Source organism: Phyllobates terribilis, unplaced genomic scaffold (assembly GCF_046119375.1).
Source record: "Phyllobates terribilis strain yellow unplaced genomic scaffold, ASM4611937v1 Scaffold_13__5_contigs__length_258822181, whole genome shotgun sequence".
Lineage (NCBI taxonomy): Eukaryota > Metazoa > Chordata > Amphibia > Anura > Dendrobatidae > Phyllobates > Phyllobates terribilis.
The window spans coordinates 122,991,512-123,009,938 of record NW_027362773.1 but is presented as its reverse complement, the minus strand read 5'-3'; the positions used below and the strand labels follow the sequence as shown (position 1 = coordinate 123,009,938).

The window sequence follows — 18,427 nt, the reverse complement described above, 5'->3', positions numbered from 1 at the left end:
TCAGTGTGAATGTACAATTTTCATAGTCATGAAAATACAGAAAAATCTTTAAATGAGGTGTGTCCAAACTTTTGGTCTGTACTCTATATATATATTAACAGCCTTTATCTCGATCTCAATCCATGGTTATTTGTATGAATGAACTATAAGATCGATCTTGTGCCACCCTAGATAGGTCCACCAGGGTCTGCCGTTATCTTGACTGTATCAAGCCATCGAGTTGCGGTCTTCCTCTTCACCTTGTTCCTTCTATTCTTCCAACAATGTCCTTCTCCAGTGATTGCTCTCTTCGTAAAATGTGTCCAAAGTAGGCAAGTCGTAGCTTGGTGATCCTTGCTTCGAGTGATATGTCTGGCTTTATTTGTTCCAAAATGTATTTATTTTAAACCGGTTATATAGGAACCCATAATCAGCCAACAGGTCAACTTTACCCAGTGCTCCAGGATAACAGGTATCTGTTCCAAAGACTGTGGCTAAGTTTTATTAAAGGGGTTGTCCACTACTAGGACAACCCCTTCTCATCCTCAATGTTTATTCCCATTAAAAGAAAAACGCATACCTTCGGACGTATAAGTATTCTTCTTGATTACGTCCGAAGGCGGGGACAGTGACGCCAGCACTGATTGGCGCGGGGCTCACGTGACGTAACAACCTCACTTGAGCCCCGGGAATCCAAGTGCTGACACCACTGGAATGGCGCCGGCACTGGAGGGGAGTATAAGTGTTTTTATTTTAACGGGGGCAAACATTCAGGATGAGAAGAGGTTGTCCTAGTAGTGGACAACCCATTTAAGAGTGCATTTACAGTGGCAGACTGAGGCTATTTTAATGACCACCGATCTTCAACATGTAAGCAGATTGGCGGTCATTTAATAGACTGTTAAGGCCCCGTCACACTAAGCGATGCAGCAGCGATCCCGACAACGATATGACCTGTCAGGGATCGTTGCTGCGTCGCTATGTGGTCGCTGGGGAGCTGTCAAACAGGCAGGCTCACCAGCGATCAGGGGAGCAGCGACATCGTGGAAAGAATCTTTCCACGATGTCCTGCTCCCGGTTACCAGCCTGCTGCTGAAGCAGGAGCAGGCTCGTAACCATGATAAACATCGGGTTACTAAGTGCGCGTGTGCCCCTAGTAACCCGATGTTTACCATGGATACCACTCTGCTACGGTGCGCGGGAGGTTACCGCTCACGGTAGCAGAGTCGTATCCATGATAAACATCGGGTTACTAGGGGCATGCGCGCACTTAGTAACCCAATGTTTATCATGGATACGACTCTGCTACCGTGAGCGGTAACCTCCCGCGCACCGTAGCAGAGTGGTATCCATGGTAAACATTGGGTTACTAAGTGCGCGCATGCCCCTAGTAACCCGATGTTTACCATGGATACCAGCCTGATCGTTGGTCCCGCTGGTCACACACAGCGATGTGTGCTGGCCAGCGGGAGGCCAACGACCAAAAAATGGTCCAGGACACTTTGCAGCGATCAGCGACCTCACAGCAGGGGCCTGATCGCTGCAAAGTGTCACACATAGCGACATCGCTGGTGAGGTCGCTGTTGCGTCACCAAAACCGTGACACAGCAGCGATATCGCTATGTGAGACGGGGCCTTTAGAGAGGCCAGCCGCTCTTCCATGTGCACAGAATCGTTCTGTACGCATACAATACCTTTGTTCTCAGTAGCATATATACTCGGTATACACAGGACAATGTGCTGAAGCGAATAATGACTTTTAAGCAAGCTTACAAATAATTTCACCCGACGAACGAGTGTTTTGTGTGGTTGGCAGCCCGTTCCCGAATATCAGTCAGTGTAAGTGCACCTTAAGGCGGCATTCACACACCAGTGTGATGTGTTGGTGTGCTGCCAGATTTTTTTTATAAGGGAGCACACAGACCCACTAAGTATGTCTTATTCTGATCCTCAAATTTGGAGCAGTACAACACATGCTCTGAATCTCACAGCTCTCACTCTTGAATTCGTCATTTTAACACTTGTCTAAATAGATCCATTTGGGTCCAATTTAAAGAAATAGAAAATCTGGCAGCACTTGGACATTACATGGATGCGTGAATGCATCCTAAGGCAGTATTTTTGTTTTATTAACCCCCTAACGACTGCCGTGATGCATTTTCACGGCGGCAGTTAAGAGTACTTATTCCTCAGTGCCGTGAAAATGCATCGCTGAGGAATAAGGCTGTAGCAACCCCACCCCCCCAGAGTCGGAAATTCTTCGAGGTCTCAGCTATTTTCCAGCTGAGACCCTGAAAAATATGATCAGGGACGGTTTTTCTGGTCCCCGATCACGTGATCGCCGCTATTCACTGAATTCACCATTTAGATAATGGTTTGTAAATGATAACGCTTACCCGTCATTTCCTTTTCTCTTCATTTCATTATTCTTTAGTAGTATTTGATGCTCATCATAAGCATTAAGTAAACTGCAAGAAAAGAAATAAAGCTAGTACATTTGCACTGAAAACACAATAGATGATAACACTTATTACATTTAATCAAATTGCTAAAATAGTAACATGCACAATTCAGATTTGTTTTTTTTTTCCCAGAGCCCCAATACACAGGAACGAATGAGGGGAAAAAAGGCATCCTGAAAACTGGGTTCAAACCTGTGTCCTGGTGTTCTACAAAGCAGAGGGCCGGATTCATAGCTTTATAGCTAAAGTTTTTTTTTGGCCAATTCTAAAAGTCTGCTGAATCATAGCTATGCGTAGCTATTTCCCGTGTGAGTGGGCGGTCATGTAACCGCATGTATGCAATTAGATTACTTGTAGTTATGTGCCGACTAGACTTCCCTCCGCTTATTTTAATGTTCTGAGCCGAGCTGCAGCCGTGGGTTTCTCTGGAAGCATTTACTTTTTTTCCCCCCTCTATGCCACAGCTGTGTTTTGATTGGTCAGAGTCATAGGGGAAAAAAAGCAAAATGACAAAACTTCTGTGGTATACACCCAGTTGGTTGAAGGGAAAATATTGGCAGTTCTTTTATACTGGAGGACATAACTTTGGAACGGAGGAGCACAAAAAAAACTTATCTTCCCTGAAGCAGAAGTACGACCTCTTATCAATATTCAGGTAGATAAAAACCATTTGATTGCACAGATGACCTTCCATCATCTCAGACATGTTGCGATAAAAAAAAAAAATAAATAAATAAAAGACAGGTCTCAATACCTTTTAATACTGGTGCCGTTGTCCTCCAGGAACTCAAGACGTTTCTGGGACAAGGTCCCCTTTAGAGCATCATGGATGTTGCTTTTCAGCGCTCTTTCCACACAATGCATCACATCATCCACACCATCTCTGGATATCTCAATTTCCAGCAGACACTCGTGCAGGCAAGGACTATTCTGGAAGAAAATGTGTCAAAAAATATATGCTCAAACTTTCACCTTAGACTAAAAGAGAAAATATCTAAATTCATTATAATCTTAGACGAATACTGAGAATATATTTCAGGATGAACAAATACAAGAAAACATCTCACAAATCATCTGGTTCAAACAAACAAAGTGACGTCACAATTCTCTGCCCCACAACCAAAAATAACTACTTAACACAACTCACTCCTCTCTCGGTCCCCTCTTCCAGATCGCTCATCCCACAGCAGGGGACATCGCCTCGTACTTCAAACACAAGAACGGCAACCTCAGTCCCCGCAGCCCCTCTACACTACTGCCCAGGCCTTTCACACACCCATCCAGAAAGAGTTCCTCTACTGTTACTGATGACAAGCTTTAAGCCCTACTCTCCACTAAGTGTCCACTCAACCCTATCCCATCCCTCCTTCATCCCCCAACCTAACCAAGCTCTTCAAACCATCACTAACCCCTGGCATCTTCACTCCTCCTAAAGACTCATTCAGACGTCCGTGAAACATGGTCAGTGTACGGACATAGATATACGGACTGGCTCTGGGTTTACCAATAAGAACTGAACATATACCTATAAGACTGTCATGTTCGGGTCTGGAGACCAGGGGACAGTCATCCTTTCCCCAGTCACACCCATCCTTAGAAAGTCATCCCTTTCCCCATCCTCTTTATTCAGCAATTCGATGGCTGCTAAACTACTTAAGGAACATGGCCACCTTAAATTGTTTTCCCAACTTCAATTCCATTGTCAACCCGCTACAATCTGGCTACTGACCCACCACTCTATTTAAACTGCTTATCCAAAGTCCCTAATAATCTGCTGTCAAAGCCTCACGACATCACTCTGTATTCCTCATTCTAAACTCTCTTTGGCATCACAGACTTGGCTCTCTCCTGGACCTCTTTATTTAGTGCCTCCCGTTCACACATCACCTCTTCCTCTCGACCCCTTTCTGTTGGTGTCCCCCAATCCTCTACACTTCTCAATCTACATCTTTGGTGGCCTGGGACAGATCTATGAAACCCACGAAATTCAGTACCACTTCTACATTGATGGCATTCAAGTTTACCTCCCTGTCTCAGATGTGATCTCTCTGCTAACCAGCTTTCCTGAGTGTCCTCCTCCTTTTGCCCGTGTAGGTCTTCATCATCTCCCACCTAGACTACTGCAACATCCATCTTTATTGCACCATTCCAATTCACCCTCAATTTTGCTTCCCAGTTAATTCCCCGCTCCCCTCTGCAAAAATCATCTCTGGCTCCATATTGCCCCCCAAAAATGAGCTCAAAATACAATGTGCTATAAGGCTATTCATAAGGTGCCCATTCCGCACATCTCAGGCTAATCTCTTGATACTTCACAAGACAAGACCACCTCCTTTGATGTCCTGGTCCTTTGCTCACTCCACCGCTGCTACGATTTTCCTGTGCATCACACTCGCATCTAATCAGCATCTACCTTCACTTAATCTCATTTTTGCCACCCTTCTACGCCCTAGACTTATAACTGAAAAATACACCAAACTTCTGAATTTTGGAACTATTTCTGAATTTGGCTTACAAATACCTGCCCACCTACCATTGCGGTAGGAAGTGAGTGGTGCTGGTAAGCCCCTTTAATTGTGAATGTTTTCTCACCGGTTCCTTCTTGAGAGCTTCCATCAGTAAGTCTCTGGCCTTTTCTGGATCTTTTTTCAGCTTTAGCAGTAGTCGGGCAAGCTTGACTGTATAAAATGCTGCCACGCCTGGCCTACCGCTGATTTGCACAGCTTCTCTGAGCAATCTCTCTGCTTCTTGCAGATTTCCATTGCGCCGCTCAAAGTTCACACGTCTCAGCCGCACCAAGACAACTCCAGGTAGCACATTTTCTAGGTTGTGTAAAATAGCCCGAGCAGAGTCTAGTTCCCCTAGGGACCAAAAAAACCCAAAACTATATTATATTTATTGACTAGAAAAAAACACTGCAGAACATGGAACAATGTGAAAAACTGGCTACTAGCTAAGCAATGAGACATACCGTGCTTTTCTTCGAAAAAAGCCCATTGATGGTGAAGCGTAAATTTCAGTGGCAAATGGGTCAGACAAGCCCTCTCGAATACTGAGCGGGCAGCTTCCACGGACTGTCCCTCCATATACTGAGCATACTGCAGAGATGCACATTGTCAATATTTCCAACCTATATTCCGGGAATCTCTTTTAATAATGTTTACAGACTATTACAATATCTATATAACCTAGAACGTTTTTCTATATATCAAGGTACACAAAAATTCATATCTCCTGATATAACTGTTTGTCCAATAAAATAACATTCGAGCACCTTCCATAGTGTCCCTCTGTTATTACTCCTGGAAATATACAAATACAATGACAACATGGTGTTACCATTTCTCTTGTCAATAAGATTTAAGTTGTACACCATCCACAAAAAGTCAAACTATTCAACAGTATACGTTAAGTTACAAGAGATTACAATAAACAGAATTAAAACATCAGTAAAGTGAGGGCATAACAACAATAATGAGGACTTGTCACCAGGTCAAAAGTGACCAGTTTTTCTTCTATTTTTTTTCCTGCTGCTCCCCTGATTGTTCCTTTTTTTTCAAAATCCGCCATATGGGTCCAGAAATATGGGCCTTTTCATTTAGTGCTAATATTTCTGGTCTTTAGTAAGGGGATGTGGTGCACAAGAGCCTCGGGGGACGTGGCGCACAAGAGCCTCGGGGGACGTGGCGCACAAGAGCCTCGGGGGACGTGGCGCACAAGAGCCTCGGGGGACGTGGCGCACAAGAGCCTCGGGGGACGTGGCGCACAAGAGCCTCAGGGGCGTGTCTTTAGGCTGCTCTGCATTATTACCCTGTGAGCCATGACCCCTTTGGAAAAACCATTAACATCAGCACTAAATAAAAAGGTCATATCTCTGGAACAATATGTTGGATTTAAAAAAACAAAAAAAACCTGCAAACTCAAGGGAACAGCGGGAATAAAATAAGAGCAAGAATGGTAACATGTTCTCTTTAAGGGAAATGCATTACTAGTGAAATGGACTCCGCAAGACCTCAGAGGCAGTCCTGTGGCATCTGGTACCAAAACATTACAAGGTGTGGCCTCTAAGAATCGGATGTATTTTGCAAGCACATCCCAAAGATACCTATTTGGATTGAGATATGGAGAATTTGGCAGGGCTGTGGAGTCAGTGAGCCAAACCTCCAACTCCGGCTCCTCAATTTCCACGACTCCGACTCCCTCATACATGGCTCCTGTTTAAGTGATAAATTTACTGTAGCACAGATTCATCTCAGCTAAAAGTCTAGCACCTTAGATCAGGAATAGGACAGACATTTATAGGACATTGCAGAACTTTCCGAAATTCTTATGAAAAAATATTCCCCACAAACTGCATTGAACTACTGTACCCAATTTATTACATATTTTCGGAGTTGGAGTTGGTCCATTTTACACCGACTCCGATCCCACGACTCTGACTCCACAGCCCTGGAATTTGGAGGCCAAGTCAATACCTTTAAAGCAACCTATCACATTAAACATTCAGTCTGATCTGCAGACAACATGATATGGAGCAGGAGAAGCTGGGTAGATTAAGATTTTTTGTTTTTGGGAAAAGATTCAGCATAACTTATCTCATTCAAGGAAATCCCTGCTGCTTGTGGGTTTAGTAGTCAAGTGGGCGGTCCTAATTAGTCACTGGCTTTCTGCACATCAATCTCAAGTACTGACATTTTAGGCTGTATTCACGCACAGAGGTGGCTGTTTCTCTATAAGATTAAGTGAATGTGCAGGGAACCAGTGGAAAGACTGCAGCGGTACAGGCCTGCTGCAATTTTTAGCTGCAGTGTGTGAACACAGCCTTACTGGCTTTCTAATATATCCTATCTACTTGCAAGTGTCATTGTGATAACCAAATGCCATTTGCTTCATCTGTCAGTGGTTTAATCCTATGACTAATTGGTGCAGGGTTATTTCCTGAAATTGTGCACATATATCAGGAAATACATAATATTGATCATTTTCCTAGGCAGTTTTAAGAAACAGCGATAGTGGAAATTCGGAACAGAATATGTGTAATATGGTATTCTCCATACGAAGACAGCAAAGAGTTTCCTGACAAGGGTAGGACAGGTTCAAGTTACAAAAAAAATAAGAGGTGCCTCCTTTTCTTTGCAGAGAATGGGCTTTAGGCCACGGCTCCACTATCAGTATTTGGTCAGTATTTTTCCTCAGGAGTGGGAGCCAAAACCAGGTGAGGAACAATCAGAGAAAAGGTAAAATAGAAACAAGTCACCAATTCTGCATTTATCACCCACTCCTGGTTTTGGCTCCCACTCCTGAGGAAAAATACTGACCAAATACTGATAGTGGGACCATGGCCTTAATCTGCCACTGACCAATATCTCCCACTTTTGCATACATGTGGCTCATGAGTTCACGCTTCTACATGATCACTAGTGAAAAATAGACCAAGCACAAGTAATAATTGCACTGATTCTCACCGACAGCCAGAATTCTTCATACATTGCACATGGCATCAAACAGCGCTCAAACAGCACGACTATGCGATCGTGCAGGCCCTGAGACATCTCAAACGTCAGGTATTTCCTCCAGTTTTGCAGTTGTTTGATATTTAGTGGCGTGGAAAAAAAATACAATCGCTTGATCTAAAAGAAGGCAAAAAATACAGAAGTTATCCACACATTATTTCACTTTAGATCTTTTTTGGAAGGCAGACATTCAGGGAGATTCAGCAGTAGTGTCACAACTTTCCGAGAAGTCAGTGCCTTAAAAGAGGTCGTCCAAGACTATGACACTGATGACTTGTGACCATGTCCTGTAGCTCATCTCCTACTGAAGTGAACGCGTCTTGGGTACCGCAGCTCCTATGCCCTCGAACAGTTAGTACACAGCAGTACACGGAGCTGTTTTTTTGGCTCCATACACGGAGAACCGGGTAACAGCTGATCAGTGGAGGTGCTTGATGTTGGACTGCCACCGATCTAATATTCAATATTATAGTCTTGGCAACCCCTTTAAAGATGCACTTTTTTGGAGGGGCATTGAGGTAACAGCGATTTTCTTTGGTTTCACATCATGGCATTAAGAAAGCTGTAACATTTTTATAAATTTTTCTTTTAAGGGCTTGGGGGACGAGTTGTATATTTTAATGGCATGGTATTCCATCACTTTAGAAGTGATTGGGGTCCAGTCTCTGGGACCACCACTTATCCTAAGAGTGAAGGGGCTGCAGAGCTGCGGTAGTGCTGGGTCCTCTTCTTTGTTTTCCCTTGCACCGTGGGTGGCGAGGAGCACCAGTTTATGAGGTTTTAGAGATTTAATTTGGACCCCCTTAAACAGTGTGAACATACCCAGAGTTCAATCATTTCTATCTTTGTGAGATTTTTAGAAATGACACTTACCCCGTCTTCAAACGCAGACCGTTTCTGAACTTGCATTTCATTCAGGAGAAACATTTGTTCCCTTGTATCTAGAAAATGCTGCCGGATCTTCTGCACATCTGCTTCCTTTCAAAATGGGAAAAAAAATAATTTAGAAGCTCTCAAGCTTATTTTAAATCAATTCATGCTGCTCAAACCACAGGCAGCATGAATCCGAGCCCGGCTATATGATTGCATCCTGGTATGTTTTTCTCTGGAACATACACTAATGGGAAAGTCCTGTCAATCAACTAAAGCGATGATGGAAGAAGCCGGCTGGTGGCAGCCCCGGACTAATCTCGTCTCTCCTTTTGTTCCCTGACCGGCTTTTCAAACTATATTATCTCTGAAACACTGGAGCAGATCAGAGGAAAACCTACCTGGTTGCAGTTGAGCAGCCTGGCTCGGATACATGCGCTCATGGTTTGGGCAGCAAGAAACTAGTGACAGGTTCCCTTTAAAAGAAAATCCCTGGAAGGAATTACCATCACCTTACTTAACCCTCTATCAGGTCCCACACTATTCAGATTTTGAACTTATATGGGGGTCTTCAGTCTGTAGAATTTTTCTCAGTTTTGGCTCAGTTTCAAAACTACATATCCTGCAAAAAAAAACAAAAAACAAGCCCTCATGTGGCTTTCTACAGATGTGTAAAAGAAAAGAGGGTCCCAAAAACACAGCAAAAAAGTGTTAAATGGGGTTGTCTCAGGAAGACCATGCCTGCTGAAAAAAAAAAAAGGTGGCGTAGCGATCAGCTGATTGCAGCAGATTGGTAGTGAACGGCGGCACTACGCATCAGCCCATCGCGACCATCGCTGGTCATAACAGAGTATCAGGATTTCTGCTACATTTATAGCATCTTGAACAGTGTGAACACTCTTCTACGTGAAAATAATTTGCAATCCGCAAAAAAGAGAATTTTCCAGTTCCAAAAACCTTAAAGAGAAAAGATGTCAAAGTATTAGATCTAAAAAACTTTACATACTGTTAGCGAGTCTGCGATGTCGTCTGATGGTAAATCCTCCATAGCAACCTGATAGTTATCATTTTCCGCTTGTATTCTTGTGTAGATTGCGCTGAGCTCTTCCATAGTCAGGAATTCAACCGGAGATCGAGTAGATATAAGAATTTTACACCTGTACAGAAAACCATGCAAGAAAATCATTTAGGAGCCGAACCAAAGAACAGCATCACAGTAATATTTGTGATCCTACCAAAATACCGCATCTGCGTCCTCACCTCTCAAAATGCGTCTGATACCTCAGAGTGGGGATATTCAGTACACGGTTATAGAGCATCATGGCTTCCTTAAAGTTATTATGTTTTGTCTCATATTCTATGTACCGGCTCCACAGCTCATCAGAGCGGTAATCCATGCCACAGGAATCAATAGCGTCTTTAAACACCCTGCAAAAGTACGTCATAAAAAATAATCACAATTTAGGAGTAGTTATACAGGTTAATGCCCAGTGCACTATAATGATGGCTCTCATAGGGACGTGGTAGGTGATGGACTGCTCTGCCTAAACTGTGACTTGTAAAGATATAGATATCCATATTAAAGAAACGATGTACCCTAACGGACTAATGCAGGCATCGCTTGCTTATTGGTAGAACTGCAAAATAGAAAACTAATTGTAATGAGATTTCAAGTCCTCAAACTGAGCTGGCAGCTCCTCCAGGAGCTGTCACTGACAGCTTTCCTCCATACTCCGCATAGGCTGTCACTATGTGAGGGGTCGGTACTGGGGCCTCCACTGGTCGCACACATCACTGACGGGACCCCAGCGCTGCACATGAACAGCAGTTTTATGAAACTACTGCAAGACAAAATCAGGCCGCTACTTTATGCTGCTGTTCGTTAGGCAGCATACATTTGGTGCTTGATTCTCTTTATGATGCAAATAAGAGCAATTCTGTTTTTCACTGATCCACTTACCATTCACAATTATGTCATTTGAGGACTATGAAGACACAGGAGAATATCAGCTCCACCTTGATAGGATTTTTCAATACACGATTTAAACAAGTCCAATATGTTGCTATATAGACCGTAAAAGTTCTTGGCCAGAAAACGACATATAAACATTATATTCACAGTTTGACTTTTAAAGAGCATTTCTATCTTCTAATGTGATGGCAAAAATATGTTATCAGTTTATCATTGGTGGGGTGCATCTTTACGGATCCCCGCAAACCCATGAATAAAGGGTCCGTAGCACCCTTTCACTGTTTTTCTCTGCGTATCCATACCTGCAGCCGACCAGTTAAGAGGGGAACTGCTGCTGAGCACATTCACTCCAAAAGAGCCATCCTGCAGCTCTCCAGCGCAGAGCCTAGCCGCCCTGCAGCTCTCCTGCACAGAGCCGAGCCGCCCTGCAGCTCTCCTGCACAGAGCCTAGCCGCCCTGCAGCTCTCCAGCGCAGAGCCTAGCCGCCCTGCAGCTCTCCAGCGCAGAGCCTAGCCGCCCTGCAGCTCTCCAGCGCAGAGCCTAGCCGCCCTGCAGCCCCCTGCACAGAGCCAAGCCGCCCTGCAGTTCCCCTGTGCAAAGGCAAGCCACGCTGTATCACTCTTGCGCAGAGCGGGGCCGCCCTGCAACTCTCCTGCGCAGAGTCGAGCCGCCCTGCAGCTCTCCAGCGCAGAGCCGAGCCGGCCTGCAGCCCCCTGCACAGAGCCTAGCCGCCCTGCAGTTCCCCTGTGCAAAGGCAAGCCACGCTGCATCACTCTTGCGCAGAGCCGAGCCGCCCTGCAACTCTCCTGCGCAGAGCCTTGCCGCCCTGCAGCTCTCAAGCGCAGAGCCTAGCCGCCTTGCAGCCCCCTGCGCAGAGCCGAGCCGCCCGGCAGCTCTCCTACGCAGAGCCTAGCCGCCCGGAAGCTCTCCTGCGCAGAGCCGTTCCGCCCTGCAGCTCTCCTGCGCAGAGCCGTGCCGCCCTGCAGCTCTCCTGCGCAGAGCCGTGCCGCCCTGCAGCTCTCCTGCGCAGAGCCGAGCCGCCCTGCAGCTCTCCAGTGCAGAGCCTAGCCGCCCTGCAGGTCTCCAGCACAGAGCCTAGCCGCCCTGCAGCTCTCCTGCGCAGAGCCTAGCCGCCCTGCAGCTCTCCTGCGCAGAGCCTAACCGCCCTACAGCTCTCCTGAGGCTTGTTCGCACTACAGTACTTCTGCACAGAGGCCAGCCGGGCTGAGACCCCTTCATTCTCCGTATCCGCTGGAGTTCTAGTGATAAGAATCACTTTATAAGATGGAAATACCGCTATGAAACCTATTTGGAGGACCTGTAAGGTCATTGACAAAACTAAAACTTACAAAGTCATATAATTAAATGTAAAAAAATCAAATCTAAAAAGAAAATTCACTTCATAATCATCAAAATAAATTTTAGGCTCGGTTCACACTTTGGTCATGATTTCCATTTACACCAGAGCCATGACAGCTATAACATATGTGTTTCACAAGGATCTCAGCAAATCCTGGAGAAGTCCATCACCTTCTACTCTATAGTTCACATCTGCATTGAAGCAACAGCTTGAAGCCTCGGTCGCAGATCCAGATAATAAAGTGCAGATTTATGTGCAATTTTGTCTGGTAAAATGACGACTACCATAACAGAAACCCAAGAGATCCCATTAAAGCTGCTGAGATCTGTCAACCATCTAATCTAGCACTGCTCAAATGATGAAACCTGCATTAAAACACTGTAAAAACTTAAAAAAAACTTAGAAGAATTTCCAGAATTTAAAGTCTAAAAAGTACTCAATAATATAGAGAAAGCAAAAATACATAGGTCAACAAAACCACTGTTCTGCACAGACACACAAAGAATATATATATACATGTACATACATACACACCAACACAAAGGTGCATACTTCAAAAATCTACATTTATGCAGACAACACATATATACAGTGGTGGCCAAAAGTATTGGCACCCCTGCAATTCTGTCAGATAATACTCAGTTTCTTCCTGAAAATGATTGCAATCACAAATTCTTTGGTATTATTATCTTCATTTAATTTGTCTTCAATGAAAAAACACAAAAATAATTGTCCTAAAGCCAAATTGGATATAATTCCACACCAAACCTAAAAAAAGGGGAGGACAAAAGTATTGGCACTGTTTGAAAAATCATGTGATGCTTCTCTAATTCGTGTAACTAACAGCACCTGTAACTTACCTGTGGCACCTAACAGGTGTTGGCAATAACTAAATCACACTTGCAGCCAGTTAACATGGATTAAAGTTGACTCAACCTCTGTCCGGTGTCCTTGTGTGTACCACATTGAGCATGGAGAAAAGAAAGAAGACCAAAGAACTGTCTGAGGACTTGAGAAACCAAATTGTGAGGAAGCATGAGCAATCTCAAGGCTACAAGTCCATCTCCAAAGACCTGAATGTTCCTGTGTCTTCCGTGCGCAGTGTCATCAAGAAGTTTAAAGCCCATGGCACTGTGGCTAACCTCCCTAGATGTGGACGGAAAAGAAAAATTGACGAGAGATTTCAACGCAAAGATTGTGCGGATGGTGGATAAAGAACTTCGACTGACATCCAAACAAGTTCAAGCTGCCCTGCAGTCCGAGGGTACAACAGTGTCAACCCGTACTATCCGTCGGCGTCTGAATGAAAAGGGACTGTATGGTAGGATACCCAGGAAGACCCCACTTCTTACCCCGAGACATAAAAAAGCCAGGCTGGAGTTTGCCAAAACTTACCTGAGAAAGCCTAAAACGTTTTGGAAGAATGTTCTCTGGTCAGATGAGACAAAAGTAGAGCTTTTTGGGAAAAAGCATCAACATAGAGTGTACAGGAAAAAAAAAAGAAGAGGCATTCAAAGAAAAGAACACGGTCCCTACAGTCAAACATGGCGGAGGTTCCCTGATGTTTTGGGGTTGCTTTGCTGCCTCTGGCACTGGACTGCTTAACCGTGTGCATGGCATTATGAAGTCTGGAGACTACCAACAAATTTTGCAGCATAATTTAGGGCCCAGTGTGAGAAAGCTGGGTCTCCCTCAGAGGTCATGGGTCTTCCAGCTGGACAATGACCCAAAACACACTTATAAATGCACTATAAAATGGTTTGAGAGAAAGCACTGGAGACTTCTAAGGTGGCCAGCAATGAGTCCAGACCTGAATCCCATAGAACACCTGTGGAGAGATCTCAAAATGGCAGTTTGGAGAAGGCACCCTTCAAATATCAGGGACCTGGAGCAGTTTGCCAAAGAAGAATGGTCTACAATTCCAGCAGAGCATTGTAAGAAACTCATTGATGGTTACCGGAAGCGGTTGTTCGCAGTTATTTTGGCTAAAGGTTGTGCAACCAAGTATTAGGCTGAGGGTGCCAATACTTTTGTCTGGCCCATTTTTGGAGTTTTGTGTGAAATGATCAATGATTTGATTTTTGCTTCATTCTCTTTTGTGTTTTTTCCTTGCAAGCAAATTAAATGAAGAGAATAATACCAATGAATTTGTGATTGCAATCATTTTCAGGAAGAAACTGAGTATTATCTGACAGAATTGCAGGGGTGCCAATACTTTTGGCCACCACTGTATGCACACAACTATATTAATTATGCACTCCAATGTAGGCATTAAAAAATAAATAATTCACACATCTATTCAAAAATATGGATGTACACGGCAAATAGACCTACGTACACATATGCACAAACTCGCAGATTTTAGGACGATAGGTTTTTAAATCCGTAGCGTGTCCTGGATTTTGCAGTGAATTTTCAAACTCGTATTGTAAAAGGGTAAAATCCATGGTGACACCTGTATCAAAATAAGAATTAGGAGCACAGTAATGTAGCCCCTTATGGAGCTGACACTTCTAAATAAAGAAAACAGAAACAAACAGTTCCTATAAACATAAATGTATTTTTTTACAGAATATTACTGTTCAAATCAATTTAATACATTTGATCAAACAGAAGTCAAGGACATCAGTACTTAGAGTTATTGTTACGCGTGTATTTTGTATAGATTTTGTCTTTTTGTTAGATTGGTTACTGATGTCAATGGATGACGGCTAGAAAAATAAAGATAAAAATAATAAAAAAACAAATGATAAATTGATCAGTTTCTATTTATTGGCTGATAAAGAAAATAAATTCTTGGTTTGTACATTAAAAGATAATTAACAAAATCATACGTTAACTTGAAACTTAAAGCTGAGGTGCTCATGTTCAACCTCCCCTCCATTCATTGTCTATGAGACTGCCGGACAAAGTTAAGCAGCAGTTTAATGACCGTTCCATGGGCAATGAATGGAGTAAGGGTCAGAGCCCGCTTCCAGCGATCTATAGACCCGTCTTAGGGTATCACCAATCGGTCTGACAGCAATCGGTGACTTATTTCTCATCCTGTGGATACGTGATAACTTGCAAAACATCCAACGCCTCCACATTGGGCTCTGGTGTGCAAGGAAAAGAATAGCATAGCCAAAGGTGGCAATCTTTCCATCGTCCAGTCATTTCTTCAGTAACTCAATGATGTAAGTACATGTAAAGGTATCAATATATAATTAAAAGCAAGTACTTACAAATAAGTAACCTTAAACACTTCTTACAGATAGGTGGCTGAATAATGGCGTTTTCACCATCTGTAACTCATGCATTGTTTGTATCCAATGGATAAAATGTCTTTTTTATGGGAAAGTTTATCTTAATATAAGCGTTTTCCAATGTGAGATGTACAATATATTTCTGATGATGTATTTAATCTTGTAAATATGAAATGCTGGGCATGCTCAGAAGAAGCAGATGGACTAGCCCACGGGAGAACAGGAGAATCCTCCGGTGGGCCACCACCCTCTTATATGAGCAATATTGGGCACTATATACTTGAATCACGATGTACAGACAAAGGCAGCATTTTATTCATTTGCACATTTGCATGTGGCTGAAAAGTGGGGCCCTGGAGTTGGAGTTGGTTATTGGTGGGCCCTTGGCACTCCAGTCCGACACTATGCGGAACCCAGGATGAGGTTGGATGTAGAGCATTTTATGTGTGCGGACAAGGACTTTCAGAATTGTAATATTTTGGGTATATTCGAATAAAACTTTCCACTCCTTTAACTTAATGGTGACTTCCCGTAATAGGTCCATGTGTCTTTATATGGTTCCGAGACTGTAGGTAAGATGGAGTTGAAGCACTGATCTGCGGCACCAGGACATTACTGGAGAAAAGAATGGATAATGCCATGTTGGGGTGTACAATTTTTCCTTGCACCCTGTAACAGGATGGTGGCAAGACATCTTCAGAAATACCATGTACCTATTGAGCCACTAATTAATTTAATGCTCTCTTATTTAAGGACACATTTCCTTTTGATCGCTGTTGCACCACTGAGGTCGGGATTTCCGCACGCACTACTCACAATGCATGTGTGATTTCATCATTTTATATAGAAACTTAAAAAAAACCATGAAACAAGCCTCACATATTGTGCACTTTTGTGTCGCACAATATAAACTTTATACAGCTTTAATGTCACAAGCCCTTTTTTCTTCTGATATTTTCCATCACCAAATGAAATACAGCACTCAAGATAGAAAATAATGCAACGTTTACACTAAAGAGAATTTATTAAAATGAATACATATATTGAACAGAGCATTTTATTACAATAGTGACTTAACATTAAGAATACAACTGGACACAGTGCAAAAGGGAACAATGACTTCAAAGGAAAAAAAAACGTCTTCAACTTTTCTTTAAATGTGCAAAAAAGGTTATTGCCGGGCTACCTGTTAATAAAGAATTCAGCATGATGCAAGCGAGACCATCTGCACGAATGTCCCAAAATCAGAGGAAGCAAATTAGCTATTTAAAAAGATTTTCTCCTCAATAAACCAGGTAAGTGCAAGGCTGCCGTTATAATAGATGGTAATGAAGCGGAGTTTATACAACTTTGCTTCACGCTCTCGCTGCTGACCAAAAGGAAAGTTTAACAGGTCAGCAAGAGCAAAGGTCGACATTACTGATTTTTATAGTCGTAAACCCCCAGCGAGTTTCATACATACCTAAATATTTTAATTTTGTATAAAAGGAGTCTGTCAGCACAGAATGACTGTTCATACCAAGCACAGGTGCTTGGTGCACCCTTGGTGTGGCCTATGAGTTCAGTTTATCTTCCCACTTACTTTGTTTTCAATCTATGTCAGACCTAGGCAAATTGGGGCCCACAGGCCACATCTGGCCCTCTGGCTGTTCCAGTCTGGCCCACAGACCGTGACAGCCGAAGGGCTGAAACAATGGCCCACGGGCGCCACCACGCCCTCCCCAACCCCGCTCGCCTGGATGCATTTCTAAGCACTTATATTGTGAGTAACAAGTCTACATAGACTTACGGTAGCCTGCTCTGCATCATCCAAGTGCATCATATATAGGTGCTTCTCACAAAATTAGAATATCATCAAAAAGTTAATTTATTTCAGTTCTTCAATACAAAAAGTGAAACTCATATATTATATAGAGTCATTACAAACAGAGTGATCTATTTCAAGTGTTTATTTCAGTTAATGTTGATGATTATAGCTTATAGCCAATGAAAACACAAAAGTCATTATCTCAGTAACTTAAATTAATTAACAAAAAAAAACCTGCAAAGGCTTCCGAAGGGTTTAAAAAGGTCCCTTAGTCTGTTTCAGTAGGCTCCACAATCATGGGGAAGACTGCTGACAGATGTCCAGAAGGCAGTCATTGACACACTCCACAAGGATGGTAAGCCACAAAAGGTCATTGCTAAAGAAGCTGGCTGTTCACAGTGCTGTATCGAGCATATTAATGGAAAGTTGAGTGGAAGGAAAAAGTGTGGTAGAAAAAGATGCACAAGCAACTGGGATAACCGCAGCCTTGAAAGGATTGTTAAGAAAAGGTCATTCAAAAATTTGGGAGAGATTCACAAGGAGTGGACTGCTGCTGGAATCATTGCTTCAAGAGCCACCACACACAGACGTATCCAGCACATGGGCTACAAGTGTCGCATTCCTTTTGTCAAGCCACTCATGACCAATAGACAACGCCAGAAGCGTCTTACCTGGACCAAGGAGAAAAAGACCTGGACTGTTCTCAGTGGTCCAAGGTGTTGTTTTCAGATGAAAGTAAATTTTGCATTTCATTTGGAAATCAAGGTCCCAGAGTCTGGAGGAAGAGTGGAGAGGCCACAATCCAAGCTGCTTGAGGTCTAGTGTGAAGTTCCCACAATCCGTGATGGTTTGGGGGGCCATGTCATCTGCTGGTGTAGGTCCACTGTGTTTTATCAATACCAAAGTCAGCGCAGCCGTCTACCAGGACATTTTAGAGCACTTCATGCTTCCCTCTGCCGACAAGCTTTTTGGAGATGGAAATGTCATTCTCCAGCAGGACTTGGCTCCTGTCCACACTGCCAAAAGTACCAATACCTGGTTTACACAACAGTATCACTGTGCTTGATTGGCAGCAAACTCGCATGACCTTAACCCCATAGAGAATCTATGGGGTATTGTCAAGAGGAAGATGAGAGCCACCAGACCCAACAATGCAGACGGGCTGAAGGCTGCCATCAAAGCCACCTGGGCTTCCATAACACCTCAGCAGTGCCACAGG

General features: G+C 43.5%; 1 protein-coding gene across 2 annotated transcripts in view; it reads right to left on the bottom strand.

The window, feature by feature from the left end:
• Nucleotides 1-18,427, bottom strand: part of LOC141173997 (pre-mRNA-processing factor 39-like) — a 69,173-nt gene that overhangs the window by 2,204 nt on the left and 48,542 nt on the right. For both annotated transcript variants that reach the window (XM_073658578.1, XM_073658579.1), the window contains 8 exons: nt 10,085-10,252; nt 9,831-9,981; nt 8,828-8,932; nt 7,907-8,071; nt 5,413-5,539; nt 5,034-5,302; nt 3,196-3,371; nt 2,376-2,447 (listed from right to left, as the gene is read on the bottom strand). In XM_073658578.1, coding sequence (XP_073514679.1) covers nt 2,376-2,447; nt 3,196-3,371; nt 5,034-5,302; nt 5,413-5,539; nt 7,907-8,071; nt 8,828-8,932; nt 9,831-9,981; nt 10,085-10,252 — 1,233 coding nt within the window. The remainder of the gene's footprint in view (nt 1-2,375; nt 2,448-3,195; nt 3,372-5,033; nt 5,303-5,412; nt 5,540-7,906; nt 8,072-8,827; nt 8,933-9,830; nt 9,982-10,084; nt 10,253-18,427) is intronic.